Source organism: Dermochelys coriacea, chromosome 13 (genome assembly GCF_009764565.3).
Source record: "Dermochelys coriacea isolate rDerCor1 chromosome 13, rDerCor1.pri.v4, whole genome shotgun sequence".
Lineage (NCBI taxonomy): Eukaryota > Metazoa > Chordata > Testudines > Dermochelyidae > Dermochelys > Dermochelys coriacea.
In genome coordinates, this window is record NC_050080.1 from 5,893,130 (window position 1) to 5,908,842 (window position 15,713).

At 43.6% G+C, this 15,713-nt stretch overlaps 1 protein-coding gene across 1 annotated transcript in view; it reads left to right on the forward strand.

The window, feature by feature from the left end:
• The window catches only part of LOC119841808 (peroxidasin-like), a 69,238-nt gene that overhangs the window by 37,900 nt on the left and 15,625 nt on the right, over positions 1–15,713 (forward strand). The window contains 7 exon segments of the mRNA XM_043496088.1: positions 1,398–1,567; positions 3,415–3,532; positions 5,972–6,141; positions 7,227–7,499; positions 7,658–7,774; positions 10,085–10,243; positions 12,133–12,245. Coding sequence (XP_043352023.1) covers positions 1,398–1,567; positions 3,415–3,532; positions 5,972–6,141; positions 7,227–7,499; positions 7,658–7,774; positions 10,085–10,243; positions 12,133–12,245 — 1,120 coding nt within the window.

The window sequence follows — 15,713 nt, forward strand, 5'->3', positions numbered from 1 at the left end:
TTGGAACGAACAAGCAGGGAGAGCTAAAACAGGATTCCTACCTTCAACAGTTAATAGTAGAACTGAACAAAGACTGGAATTTCCATCCTGCCGGAAATTTTGATATTTCAACATTTGTTTTTATCTCAAATGGAGACACACAGTTAAAATCAGATCTGGTTGGAAAAACTGCCAGGGAACCATTTTCCATTAGAAAATGCAGTTCAGTCAAAATCAAAATGCTTCAAGAAATAGTGTCAATTTTGCTGCTGATTCATTTCAGGGAAGAAAACAGGAGAGAAAGTCTTAATGTCAAAACGTCCCATTTTGACATTTTGGAATGAAACGTTTTAATTTTTTATTTTGAGTATAGAGGGAGATTTGAATGAAGTTTTGAATCAACTTTTTTGATTTTGAATGTTGTTTATTTTATATTGTATTATATATGATAACATAAAATAAAGTAGAAATCTTAACTAATTATTTTGATCTATCCAAAATATTTTTTCAGAGATTTTTCTTTTGCAGAGAATTTCTAGATTTTTGGCTGAATTGGAATGAAAACAAATTTTGAAATCACAAAATCCTGAAAGAAACAACATTTCCATCTTCTGCGTAGCTCTAGGTGAAATATTAAAATTTTTCATGGAATGAGAAGTTCTGAAATATTTTAGTTTTGAAAATGCCAAAATGAAATATTTTGACACTTCAACTTTCATTTTGGTTTGTTGAACTGACCCGAAACAAGATGTTTCAGATCACTTCAACATTACACAGTATTTCCCTGTGGTTGTGCATTGCTTCATGGGGGTTGCAGTTTAATTTGCTTGATGACCCATTCTCCTCTGTGGGTCAAGCACCCTGGCTCAACTACATCTGCCATGGTGCACCACACTATTCGGTTAGAGGGGACACTGGATTGCATCATGGGAGGTGGATTCTGGTCAGGTAGTCCATCGCATAGGACAGAATGAGGGTCTGAACTACAACCCCATGAGGCAATGTGCCACAATAAGGCTCCAGTTTAGCGGTCAGTTGACTTGAAATGAAACATTTTAGGTCAGTACAACCAACCGAAACATTTTGATTTGGGTCGAACCAGCTCTAATTCATGGTGTCATTGAACCAATGTGTATTTATCAGAAGCACTGATAAATTGAGGGCCAGATTTTCAAAAGAGCCCAGCCCTCAACAGCTGCCATTTTAGACACCTATACAATAGGGAGCTGTTGGATGCCAATAACTTCTGAAAATCTGCCCACTTCAGTTAGGTCCCTGGGCGGGAGCTACGAGCTCTTTTCAGAATCTGGCCGAGAGTCTATTTTGTAGTGTAGCCCAAACCGTTGTGTATGTTTGGGGAGGGCGATTGGGAAGGGGCTGGGAGATTAAATAACTTTTCTTTGATCTATGTCTCATAGACGGCTGGACTCCAATGCCTTGCTCTGTGACTGTGACTTGATGTGGCTGGCCGAACTGCTGAAGAAACATTCTGAACAGGGCAATATTCAGACAGCTGCCACCTGTGAGAATCCAAGGGAATTACAGGGCCGGTCCATCACCACTTTGACAACCCAAGAATTTAACTGTGGTGAGCATGCTTTTATTATTAAATCTATTCATCCAGTGATGCTCAGTTCTGAAGTCAGTGGGATTGCACCGGTGTAAACAAGAAAGGGGGTTGGCCAGCATCTGTGGGTTTTTTTTCTCCCTATGGTCCTGCTTTGCATCCACTTCCACTGCTGAAATGAGAGAGGACTAATGAGGTCAAGTGACTTGATCAAAGTAACATACTGGGAGTTGACAGCACACCTAGAATTTATGCCCAGGACCTTTCTGGCTACTACTCCTTTTCTCTAGCCATTAGACAACACTGCCTATTTCAATTACTTTTCAGCACAGTGCTGCAAGTAGGAAGATGGAGACTGGTGCTGTCAGCTTCCCAGGTGAATAGACCATATACTTAAGCTAAAAGAGCACCTCGACTGCAGTCAGTGTTACTTTGCATATCGGCATCACTAGAGGTGTCCATAACCTTAGTTAAATACTCTGTCATAGGTACCATATCAACTGAGCAATAAGATATATGACATGAGTGTCCCATCAGGGCATGTCTCTTTCACTGTAATAGTGATAGGTCCCTATTCAGCAAGGTACTTAAACACATGTAGGGTGACCAGATAGCAAGTGTGAAAAATCGGGACGGGGGTGGGGGAGGTAATAGGAACCCATATAAAAAAAGCCCCAAATATCGGGACTGTCCCTATAAAATCAGTGGGACTCCTCATGGGCTTAAAGTTGGACACAAGCTTATGTACCTTGCTGAATCAGGGTCAAAGGCTTCAGAGCACATGTTTAAATTCATCCCTATTCAGCTAAACAAGCACTGAAGCATGTTTAACTCCCATTGAAGTCCCCAAGACGTAAGCATGTGTTTTGCTGAGTAGGGATGGACTGCTGCATTGGGGTCACAGTGTGTAAGCCCATTTTGTAATGTAAGGGGTAAGGTCTAGGATATTGTACCCATATTTTCAGCCACTGGGTCAGAATTGGCCTGGGATTGCTTGGGGGGGCGTGATTTATTCATCTCTAGGCTTGGTCTAATTAGGCTTTAACTTCATCCTACCCTGGAGTTCCCCCAACACATGTATGTTAGGTCAGTATACCCCACCTTAGACAAATGCCTGGCAGTTACAAGAGTTGAATTGGCCTATGGTTTTCCCAGAGTTCTGTTCACTCATGCTAGGCTACATCTCACAATACCCTGCAATAGTACCACCCAGCATTTGGCATAAGCAGACAGGAAACTTGTCAAAGTTTTATGTACATTTGTTTTATGACTTAGTACAAGCTGGGAAGGTACTTTCACAGACGGACACCTGGAATGCTAGCATCCAAAACAAAAATAAGGAAGGGGCAGAACAACAAGTTAAGGAATGGAAACAAACTGAGGGGTTGGATTTTAGTGACCTGTAAAGAGTTTTGTAACCTGTTAAATCCTTCTATAAATACTCCTAGCTGAAATGTGGAACTGTGGGACCACAGCTTCTGTAAAAAGTGAATGTATGTAACCATGCTGCATGAGACCGCTTCCTGGAGAATGGTATCATATACAGGGGTGAAGGTAACTTACCGATACATTGGAGTCCTGAGCAGGGGGCATGGCCTCAACCAGAGGGGGCAGGGCCTTTTTATACCCTGGCCCTTTAAATCGCCAGCCTGGGGAAGCTAGTCCGGTACGCCATACAGTACCATACTGGCTTACTTTCACCTCTGATTGTATAGAATCTTTTTCCTATACTATGTTCTTACTGGCTTTTAGCAATAAACCTGACTAATACTGGTTATGATATTTCATAATGAACCAAAGTGTGGTGAAGCAATTGACTATACAATTTATCAACACTAGAGTGGGTTTTGTTAAATGGTGTTTTTCAGAGAGGCCTCGCATCACCACCGAGCCCCATGATGCTGACGTCAAGTTGGGAAACACTGTTTATTTCACCTGCAGGGCAGAAGGAAACCCAAAGCCAGAGATCATCTGGCTACACAACAAGTGAGTTGCGCGCACAGGCCCTGTGGGAGTGGCTGCTTTCATCAAGCGGCAAACTCCTCCATTACTGCTTGTGATTACAGGAGTCATTTCACACAAATTAGAAATGCATGCATCATTAATTGTATTTACCTTCATTTTAGTAGCACTCTCTAGTGAGCCTGTCAACAAAGTGCTGTCTTCATCTCCATTTGAAATGTTTTCCCAGGGTTTATACTTGCCCATAACTGTACTCTGCAGGCTGCAAGAAGTTGTCTCTAAAAACATTTTATTAACCTTTTGGCATGCTTGGCGCCACCGTGTTTGTGATATGTTAACCACTGAACTGCAGCCTCCTGTACTTGGTTTGTCCATGGAAATGTCAGCACTTGAAAGGGAAATTATTGGTGCAGAGGCTGTCGTGGAATGTGGCAGGGAAGGGGTTAACACGCTGTCCTGCCAGTGCAGACACCGATGCTGCATAATGATACTAGGTGCTGAAAAGTCACAGAGAAATAAATGCCTGACAACAAAACATTGGGGGCTTGAGCAGTCCTTCATTCTTCATGTTAAAGTATTCCTTGTTTTCCTTTGCTTCTGTTTCATGGGAATGTGGGTGAATGAATAGGATGCTCTTAAAAATAAAACCCAAATGATGAATGTTAGCATCCCGGTTGACACCCTGCAGGCAAAGTTTCGCTCCAGTGCAAACTTTTGTGGCTGAGTGATAAAGGGTTTTGTGATGGAAATGCTGGCAAGCTCCCACTCAGAGCAGTGCGAATGGGATCACACTAATTTATGTTCACCACACTGGAAACCACTATAACCGGGCAGTAATATTGGACAAGGGGAATTAATAAATGCTCATCAGGCATGTTGTTCTGCCTGGTGGATCCATCTATATTTTGGGGAGAGAAATTTCCTCTCCTCCTTTACAGGTTTCAGAGTAGCAGCCGTGTTAGTCTGTATTCGCAAAAAGAAAAGGAGTACTTGTGGCACCTTAGAGACTAACAAATTTATTAGAGCATAAGCTTTATGCTCTAATAAATTTGTTAGTCTCTAAGGTGCCACAAGTACTCCTTTTCTTTCTCCTCCTTTAGTCTTCTGCAGCCCTCCAAGGTTCCATCATGCTAGGACAAATGATATCCAACAGGGTGACCTTCTAACGCTGGCTGGGCTCCAGGAGTTGCAGCTGAATGTTGGGAGAGAAAAAAAATACTTCACTGCTCTCAGGTCCTGGAATGAATTCCCATGTTTGATTAGGACTCCACAGAGAGTTTACACCTAGCTCTTCTCCTAACGAAGAACCTCCAGCCCAGCTGAAATAAAGTTGGCTTTGCATAAAGCTTTAGGGATGATTTCATCACGGCTACTGCTTGCATAACTTGATGCTATTTTATATGTGCTTTCACTGATTTTTTTTAATCTCTCAGCTATAAAAAGATTCCTACTCTTACACTAAACATCTTAAAAAGCAAAGTTAATACTACAGCTGGGTGAAGTTTACCCAAGTGCTATTTTTAATTTTTTTTCAAAACTTTGAACCTTGTGAAAAAATACTTTTTCATAATCATTTTCACATTTTTCCCTATTTCTCAACGGCTTATAGTGCTGATAGACATTTTTTTCCAAATTTTGAAATTTAAGTGAACTTTTTTTTTTTAATTTTTGAAAAAGAAGTTTCAACAAAATATTCACAAATTTTTTTGTTTTTTTTTGTTTGTTTTTTTAAAGCAGCTCAGTCTAATATATTGAATACCATAAAACCTGTCACTTCTCCCCAAGCAAGCAGGGTTTCTGATGGGATTGCTACTAAGAGTTAGCAAGTTAGATGATGATCTAGCTGCCTAATTGCTATGCTGCATGTTTCAATTTTCAAGGACATTCCTGTCTACAGAGACAGGCAACCATTTAGTAGTCATTTTAGGGCAGACTGTCAGGGGAGACTTTACTTTTGTTCTTTCTTTCTTTCTTTCTAGTTCTCTTTGCCTGCAATAAAAGTTCCTCTGACTGAAAGTATCTGTGTATATCGGGGTGGAGAAGCAATGCTAAAAATCGTTTAGATGGTTTTATTGGATCCATTGCTATAATGATATATTTACTTGCAGTATATTATTCACCTGCTGAATATATCTCTGTTTTGAGTTCCAGATAGTGTGTGGTCCTTAGTGAACAAGGGAGAGAAAGCTGGAACTCAAGCTGAGAGGAAACTTGAATGTTTCTGCCTGTAGTTGTTTTCTGTATAAAAGGAATACTAGCTATGATTCCATATAATGACAGTTGGTGGAAAAATATTTGCTGTCAATTATGGGAAGCTAAAAAATAATTTGAAGAGACACAAACCTAATATTATGCATGCAATAAATAAGTAAATCGTTTGATGATGATGAATAGGGGGAAATGGTAGTGTTTTTCCTCTGTCCCTGCAAACTCAGCCTCTTTGTGCCTGGCTATGCTTTTCAGTAATGAAATTGACATGAAAGACGATGGGCGCCTTAACTTGCTGCAAGATGGAACTCTGATGATCCAAAACACCAAAGAATCCGACAAAGGCGTCTACCAGTGCATGGCCAAGAACATAGCTGGAGAGGTCAAGACACAGGAAGTAGTTCTGCGCTACTTTGGCACTCCATGTAATTGAACCGTAAACACTTCTTGATGGTCCAGATTATGGAAGGGAGTCAGTCAGATTAAGCCCTTCCTTTATTTGTGTACACTTTGGCAAGTGTACACCACTTCGCACACATGGTGCTTTGAAGGTTCCTAGCCGGCTGGAGGGGTGTTATGGAGCAAAGGGAGGGATGGTACCAGTGAAGCCATTATTATATGAATCCACCAGCCATCCCAACCCCTCAGAAAATGAACATGGCACATGAAGGCTACTGCTGCTCTGAACAACTAGGGACAGGTTCTTCAGAAAGAAGGGCCTCTTCTCTGTAACCCTAATACAGCACCCTGGATTGTTTCCTCAGGCTGTGCAGGAATGAGGATTTGCCCCAAGGACTCGGCTTGTGTAGCAGAGAGAGTCGGGAGGCCCCTATGATTCATTGAGTAAAAATCCCTGGAATTGTGTTGTCACATTAATTATCTGATGATGTTTATATCTAGTAGTCCCCGTGGTGTGCTAGGCACTTTCCAGACAGGAGTCAGGGCTGAAGTACGTCTTCTGGAGGCAGAATCCTGAGTCCAGAGACAGAAGGGGACTGGAGGAGGGGAAGTTTTAAGGGAGGTAATTGAAGGTGGTAAATAGGTGTTGGGGATTGCAGGCTTAAGAGTATAACAGTACGGAAGGGGAGGACAAACATCCCAAGAAAGAGGATCTGCACAGTCTCCAGGGATGGGCAGAGCATGGAAGCAGAAGAATCGTAGGTTTGGAGTAAGCCAGGGGTGGGGCAACATGGTTTTGTGGATGACACAAGCAACAGGGAAAGGGAGAGTGGAGTAGATCGATATCGCAGCCGAGTCAGTGGAGATGCAGAGTAGTAGAGGAGTCCTTCATCTGCTGTTTGGAGGTCATGGAAGGACTGGGTGGAGGGAGGCATGATGACACCAAGCAGACTCTGAACACATTTGAAATGCATTCTGGGTCAAGCCCCACTTTTCAGTGGAAAATTTGTTCTAATTTACCAGTGAAGCTTGCTTTGCCCCATTCTGGAGAGGCCTGCGCAGGAGAGGGCAGCAAGGCTGCTTGTGTCTGAAATGTGTCCCTTGCTTTCAGCCAAGCCCAGCTTTGTGATCCAACCCCAGAACACGGAAGTGCTGGTTGGGCAAAGCGTCACCTTGGAGTGTGGGGTCTCTGGGCACCCACCTCCTCACGTCATCTGGACTTTGGGCACAGGCTCACCACTCCCGAGTGATTCCCACGTTGCCATCACCAGCTCGGGAGGGCTGTACATCCAAAATGTCACCTTCTTGGACCAGGGCCAGTACAACTGCAATGCCAGCAACTCAGAAGGCTCCATCCAGGCTACGGCAAACATTATAGTGCAAGGTGAGGGACTCGATGACATTTGCTGGTGTTAAGCACTCAACCGCTGGGGTCAGGCGGCTAAACCCAGTGTCCTGGGCTCTGTTCCGCTCTCAGTGGCTATTCCTGTGTAGCTGGGTTTGGTTTTTGCCTACTGCTCTGCCATTGTCTTCTCCCCTCAGATACTCCCAGGTTCCTGGTCATTCCCACTGATCAGACTGTGACTGAGGGGCAAAGCGTGGATTTCTCCTGCACTGCTGAAGGCCGTCCTCCACCTGTTATCACCTGGACAAGAGCAGGTACTCCCCCAGTGTTACTGTCTCCTGTAAATACCCACCAGGCCTGGACGATGATAGCTAGGCTGCTCTGGGGCATTCTGCAGCCAATGGTGAGTTATCACCTAGCTAAGCTGAAGATTTATCACCCCAGTGAGATGTCGGATCCTGCGACATCCTTTGGGCTGGTGGTTGGCCTAGGATTGAGGTGGAAGGGTATTGCGCGGCTGTTCCCACCACTCACTGGGGCTCAGTGCAACTCTAATAAACGTTTGTTATACTACATGAAATACCCAGGTTCTGATTCACCCTCCCAGCCGCTTCAGGAGTGGCGTTAACGTGGTCCCGTTTTGTCCCTCCAGTAATTGGAAGGCCAAGAGGCCATGACACAGTCCTATAGTCTCTGTCGGGGACATGAAGGATTCTGGTGGGAAAGGGGGAGGCTGATGTGAGAGTACCAGGAGCCTAAGGCAGTCACTGAAACTCTTCCTTAGGGGTCGAAAGAGGCAATTTGGTTTCTGTATCCTGTAAATACCAGTGAGGTCAGTCGCTTCAGTTCAAATGAATTTCCTTTACCTTTGATGGATTAACTGCTGACCTCACGGCTGTAGCCCTGACTCCACTCTAAAGAGTGATTGTGCTGGGCTGAGCCTACAGGGCCAGCAACTAGCGGGCATTTGGGGGTGGATGAGTGGCTACTGTGGCAGGTTGGCTCTGCCAGGCAGCCAGGGGTGAGTGCAGGAGACACTGGTAAGAGCCAGCTCCCCACCCCCGGCATTCTCCTCGTCCAGCCCAGCATGGATCAACGCATGGCACAGCCCCGGGGGCAAGGCCAACCCTGGCCCCAGCCCATCCTGCAGGGTGCTCCCCTGGGCCCGCCAGGGCTCCCGCAGCTCACCGTTGGGGCAGACTGTCCCCAGTCACAAGTTGCCCCCACAGCATCACCCCTCCCCTGGTTGGGAGCTGGCCTGACCCACCTGTCCCCTCCACCAAGCCGGGACACTGCGCAGGCCAACGAAGCCACAAGCAGGGAGCAGAGCCCGCCTGGCAGGTGCATGCCTCTTACCCTGCTCAGGCACCAGAACCCTCTTGGCCACGACACCCCACAGCAGTTGCCCACATTGCCCACCTGTAAGGTTGGCCCTGACTACATTACATCACCCAGGATAACATTAAGAATCAGGAAAAGAACAGAGATTCTTAAGCCCATATATATTCCTAAGTAGAACTGTCAGAAGGAAGGAGGGATTTGGAGACTGTATTTCCTTCACTCCCTTTTCATCATGAAGTCCTTGGCAATGCTGAACTGCAGCCTGTTCCAGTCACTCACCTGGTTTGAGAGAGTAGGGGGCTGGACAGCCGTGGCTCATTGGTGACACCGCACTCCAGCTTTTGGTCATCACCGGGTTCTTTCTAATGGGAGAGGGTGCTAGAGGGGAGAACTTGCCTCTGACGCCTCCCTGAGGTTTCTTTTTTGCTTTTGAAAACTGACCTTGGGTGAACTTTGAAGTTTTGTGATGGTTCTCAGCATGGCTCCTCGGCGCTGACCCCATGTAACCGTGTCTGGGCCAGCAGCCAGTTATCCCTGGCCCAGGGGCCCTCCAGCTTTCTTGACGCTCCACAAGCCATAATGAATTGTTCTGAGCTGGGAAGAATTCCCTGCTGACACTGTGGCTTCCACAGCAGCAGACCAGCCATCAAGCCAGTTGAGGTCTCCTTAACTGGCATGTTCTCCATTTTCTTAACCCTTTCCTTGTTGCTGCCCATGTTTCAGGAGCAGCTTTCCTGTAGGATGGATGTTGAATGGGGTGCTGTGTACGAATGGAGTTTGTAGGCTGTCCAGCAATGAAAAGGTTAAATAAATACCACTTTAGTGTCTGACCTCCTAATATACAGGCAACAGGACTTCCCTGAATTAACTGCTGTTTGAACTACTGCCGACCTCTTACAAAAACATCCCATCTTGCTTGTGGGGAGTCCACCACATCTCTGGGTAAGTTGTTCCCATGGACATGCGAAGAGCATCCCAGGATAAATAGGTCTGGTGGAGCCTGGTTCATGCCCTAAATGACACCTGACCGCACAGAAAGGGTTCACATTCAGACTAAGTTCATAATCATCCATAAAGCAAATTAGGGATGACACCGAGGTAGAAGCAGCAGCTCTTCTTGACCTTGGCTGGAAAGGTGGTGATTATGCTTCAGGGCATTAATAGCAGGGGGTCTGGATTTTTAGAGTGGGAATGGGCAGATCCAGACACTCTCTCAACCACCCTCAATTAATGGAATAGTAACAAACAGCTTCCTTAATACATCATTCTGCTGTCGCAATCAGGTGGGCCATTGCCAAATGACCGGAGGCACAGTATCCTCTCCACCGGCACCCTGCGCGTCATGAGGGTTGCCCTGCATGACCAAGGCCAGTATGAATGCCATGCCATCAGTGCCGTCGGAGTCAAGAGCCTCCCGGTGCAGCTTTGGGTGACACCTCGAGGTACACCAATGCAGCCAGTGTGTGTGGGAAATACTAGCTGGCAAATGGATTGCATTCACTTTACAGTATGTTGAGTTTGACGCTATCTGGTGAGGAAGGCAATTGCCTGAATTCCTGTGGGATGGATTTCTCTTTGCCTTGGGAGCAGAGGGACCATAGTAAAGTTCCTTTAGAGGATGGGGGAAATACAGAAGTCCAGATTCTGAGCCAGTGTAAATCAGCATCGTCCCTTTGAAGTCAGTGAAGCCGCCCAGTTTACATCAGATCAAAGCTCACCTGACATGGATGGTGACTGGGAGAGAGGGACTACACACCAGTCCTCATCTAGTTGGTGAGTGTTAGTTTTAGTGCTCCTCGTGGATCTTTCACTGAGTGATGCCCTTCCGAAACCTACATTTAAATGCTGAAAAATACATTCAGGCTGGGACATTTTCAAAGGAGCATAATGAAATGAGAATTGGGCATCGAACTGCTTTAGACTCCTTTGGAAATCCCAGCAGAAACATTTAATTTCGCTTGATGTTTTCTGGTATTTCAACAACAACCAAAACTGAAACGTTGCATTGTTTAGTTTTAAAAAATTAGCTTTGGGTTCATTTTTTGGTAAAAGTTTTCAGTTTTTGAAAACTAAATTTTTTTTAAACTATCCTTTTTATGATTTTGTTTTTTTCCACGAGGGGGGAAAATAGTATTTTTATAGGATACTTTGAAAAATGACAATTTTGATATTTTCTGTGAAAAATAATTGTCTTTTTTTCCTAGCAGCTCTAGTTCTGGCACTCTGTATAAGTGGTACATCTTATTGAGAGGTCATTGTTCTGAACACTAACTGCTGGGCCAAATTTCATCCCAAATTTAGATTTTCCTGAAATTGAGCTTTTACAAAAGACAAGAACAGAAATATTTCCAAGATTTTTTTTTTTTAAATTCTTATGGAAACAATCTTCTTAAACAAAAAAACATGGCCCACAGGGTTTGCCCGCCAAACACTGCAGCATTGTGCCCCTGGTGAGACTGGGGGCAGATCTACACTATAGGGTTAAATCAACCTAAGTTATGCAACTCCAGCTACGTGAATAATGGAGCTGGAGTTGACATACCATAGGTCGATTTATTGTGGTGTCTACACCACGCTGGGTCGACGGGAGAAACTGTCCCGTCAACTTACCTTACACTTCTCGTTCCGGTGGAGTCGACAGGAGAGCAATCTGTGGTCGATTTAGCAGGTCTTCTCTAGACCCTCTAAATCAACCCCTGGTGGATCGATTGCCACAGCCTTGATCCAGGGTAAGTGTAGACATACCCTGGGGAAATGAAACTGCCTAAAATCACATGAGAAACTGACTAGCTTCTGTAAATTCATAGATTCGAGTTTCTCTCCTGCATAACAGGGAGCAGAGAACCTCACTCAGTAATTTCTGCATCAAGTCCATAATTACTGCTTGAGGTAGAGCAGATCATTTAGAAAGAGATTCAGTCTTGATTTGATGGAGAAATCCACCATGTAATTGTCTGAGCTGAGAGAAATACAAACAGCAGCAGAAGATGAACAATGAAATTTAAATGAGACAGGGTTGTTAGTAACAGAGACAAGAAAAACAGATGATATTTTAACTTGACAGTGTCCCTTTAAAAGTTGTTTGAGACAGCAGCAGGTGTCTGGGAGCCTTATTATCACTCACTGGTGAGATGTTAGGTTTCAGAGTAGCAGTCGTGTTAGTCTGTATCTGCAAAAAGAAAAGGAGTACTTGTGGCACCTTAGAGACTAACGTCTCTAAGGTGCCACAAGTACTCCTTTTCTTTTTGGTGAGATGTTGCTAACTCAAACCTCTCAGTTGCCCAAACCAAGAAATTTCTTGTATTTTTTCCCGTTTCTTCACACTAAACAGTGATCCCTGTGTTTCTTCACCCGCCACAAGATGTGATAGCTGAGACTGGGCAGGATGTTGTGATCACCTGTGCTGCCCAAGGAGATCCACGACCCACCATCACCTGGGCCAAAGTAAGAGAACTTAGAATTCCGCAGTCACCCTGTACGCAGCTGATAATCCCCACACAGCAGTGTTCCCGATATTGTCTCATTACTAGAGCAGAGTGAATAATTGATTTTTCGTTTCAGTGGCTGAGTCAAATTTATCTGAAACAAATTTGGTCAGTTTCAAACTGAAACTGAATTTGTTGTTTTTTCTGAAATGAAAAACTTGCATTTGGGTAGAAAAGAAACATTTCTAATGTTGATTCGAATCAACGTTTCAAAACTAAATGTTGAGTCAAAATGATAGTTTTAAAATACTGTTTTTTTTATTATTATTATTTTCAAAATGAGCCATTTCGACACTTCCCAAATTTTTGTTTTCGGTTGGTTGGGGGTACGGCCGACATTCTCTTCACCAAATTTGACTGGAATTCATGAATAATTTCGGTGCCCCCCAAAATGCATTTTTCTGCGAATTTACTGTTAACAAAAAAAAAAATTCAGTCAGCTCTAGTCATTACCTAATGCTGTCATGGTTTTAAATAAGTTTACATAGTAAATATGGGAGAAGATACATTTGATGGAAAACAATAAGGTTTTGAGGAACTAAATTTTCCCAACTGGATTTTTATATGTCAAAAACAAATAGCTGGGCCTTTAGCAATGTGGATTGTCCTTTCCATTTTAACAGCCTCCACTTAACCAACCTGTGACTTGAATGATCCCTGACACTCCCAAAGATGGGATATTTTAGTACAGTACAAATTGTCCTTGTGTTCGGGCGTCTCCATTGGTGGGAGCGGGCTGCATCACTAATACATTACAGTTCTACTTGGCTCTGGATCTGACATGGAAAAGCTGTGCTACTAAGGTAATACTACAGAGAGGATGGAGCCTGGCAGCAGTGAAAAAGAGGTTAAATTTTAATTAGCTTGGGAGCTCTCTTGGACACTGACTGTCTTCCTTAAGCATCTGCTGAGTTTCAGTGAATCCTGGGAGGAGAGAAAAATAAGAGGTAGCCGTTCAGTTCAAATAGGAACTGAAACTTTATTATTAATGGTTTCAGAGTACCCGTGGCACCTTAGAGACTAACAAATTTATTAGAGCATAAGCTTTCGTGAGCTACCGCTCACTTCATCGGATGCATTTGGTGGAAAAAACAGAGGGGAGATTGATATACACACACAGAGAACATGAAACAATGGGTTTATCATACACACTGTAAGGAGAGTGATCACTTAAGATAAGCCATCACCAGCAGCGGGGGGGGGGGGGGGAGGAAAACCTTTCATGGTGACAAGCAAGGTAGGCTATTTCCAGCAGTTAACAAGAATATCTGAAGAACAGTGGGGGGTGGGGTGGGGTGGGGGGAGAAATAACATGGGGAAATAGTTTTACTTTATGTAATGACTAGATCTTGGGAGACAGGCCAGTCCTTGCTTACAGACAGCCCCCCAATCTGAAGCAAATACTCACCAGCAACCACACACCATACAACAGAACCACCAACCCAGGAACCTATCCTTGCAACAAAGCCCGTTGCCAACTCTGTCCACATATCTATTCAGGGGATACCATCATAGGGCCTAATCACATCAGCCACACTATCAGAGGCTCGTTCACCTGCGCATCTACCAATGTGATATATGTCATCATGTGCCAGCAATGCCCCCCTGCCATGTACATTGGTCAAACTGGACAGTCTCTACGTAAAAGAATGAATGGGCACAAATCAGACGTTAAGAATTATAACATTCAAAAACCAGTTGGAGAACACTTCAATCTCTCTGGTCACTCGATTACAGACCTGAGGGTGGCTATCCTTCAACAAAAAAGCTTCAAAAACAGACTCCAACGAGAGACTGCTGAATTGGAATTAATTTGCAAACTGGATACAATTAACTTAGGCTTGAATAGAGACTGGGAATGGATGAGTCATTACACAAAGTAAAACTATTTCCCCATGTTATTTCTCCCCCCACCCCACCCCACCCCCACTGTTCCTCAGATATTCTTGTTAACTGCTGGAAATAGCCTACCTTGCTTGTCACCATGAAAGGTTTTCCTCCTGCTGCTGGTGATGGCTTATCTTAAGTGATCACTCTCCTTACAGTGTGTATGATAAACCCATTGTTTCATTTTCTCTGTGTGTGTATATCAATATCCCCACTGTTTTTTCCACCAAATGCATCTGATGAAGTGAGCGGTAGCTCACGAAAGCTTATGCTCAAATAAATTTGTTAGTCTCTAAGGTGCCACAAGTACTCCTTTTCTTTTTGCGAATACAGACTAACACGGCTGCTACTCTGAAACCAATAATAATAAAGTTTCAGTTCCTATTTGAACTGAACGGTTACCTCTTATTTTTCTCTCCTCCCAGGATTCACTGAAACTCAGCAGATGCTTAAGGAAGACACGAAAGCTTATGCTCTAATAAATTTGTTAGTCTCTAAGGTGCCACAAGTACTCCTTTTCTTTTTATTATTGTTGTTGTTTTATTTTATTACTATTATTTATTATTGCTGTTTATTACTTGTATTACGGTAGGACTTGGGGGAAACGATAAAGATTAGTACCCATAGTGTTATGTGCTGTACAGAATTCTATGGGCCTGACTCTTTTCATTTAGGACTTGTCTACATATGGAGCTATTCAGGAACAGTTATTTCTGAATAACTCTGTGTGGGCCCTCTTACTCTGGAATAAGGGTGCCTTGTTCTTTAGCTTAATACACCTGAAACTATGTTGACTTCAATGTGGTTAGTCCAGAGTTACACCAGTATAAATGAGAGAAGAATCAGGACTTACATATCCCTTGGCTTCAGCTGGAAAGCCAAGAAGAGACACCACAATCCAAAGAGAAGGGCTGCTCCAACTTTGTGATTCTATCGCTAGTCTCACAATATTTGACGTTTTTACTTCTTTGTAAACTACTTTCAGATCGGCTGATGAAAAGCTCTATACAACACCTTTATTTATTTATTACCCAAATCCCCAACTCCTGGAGACAAGCAACTGCATGGACTCTCATTTCATTTATTTTTAAAATAAGTTGCTAGCCTTTATGGTTGCAAAGAAAAGTTTGAAAATGTGACCTGAATGTGACCTGAAGGCTCAAAACTCAGAAGGCAAAGAACAAAAACTGTAAAATTTATTTCTTTTAGATCTCATGATTTTATCCCAATCTCATGATTTCTGGGGGCCTGACTCAAGATGTTGAATGTTTGGAGTTCTTAATACTGGATATATCTCACCCACCCAAGACCGCGACGGTCTGAGATCTCATGAGAGAGTCTGTTCCTCTAGAGGTTCAGAAAAACCTCTAAATTTTGATTCCTCAGCTGAACCAAACCTGTTGAGACTTATCCCTTGCTCTTCTCAACTTTTAATGTCTGTATTACAGCAGAACGATCCCAGCTTCCTGCCTCTAAGCTAGTATAGAATCTGGAGGAGAAAGTAATACGTGAAATTAATGAATGTATATGGATTGTAAGA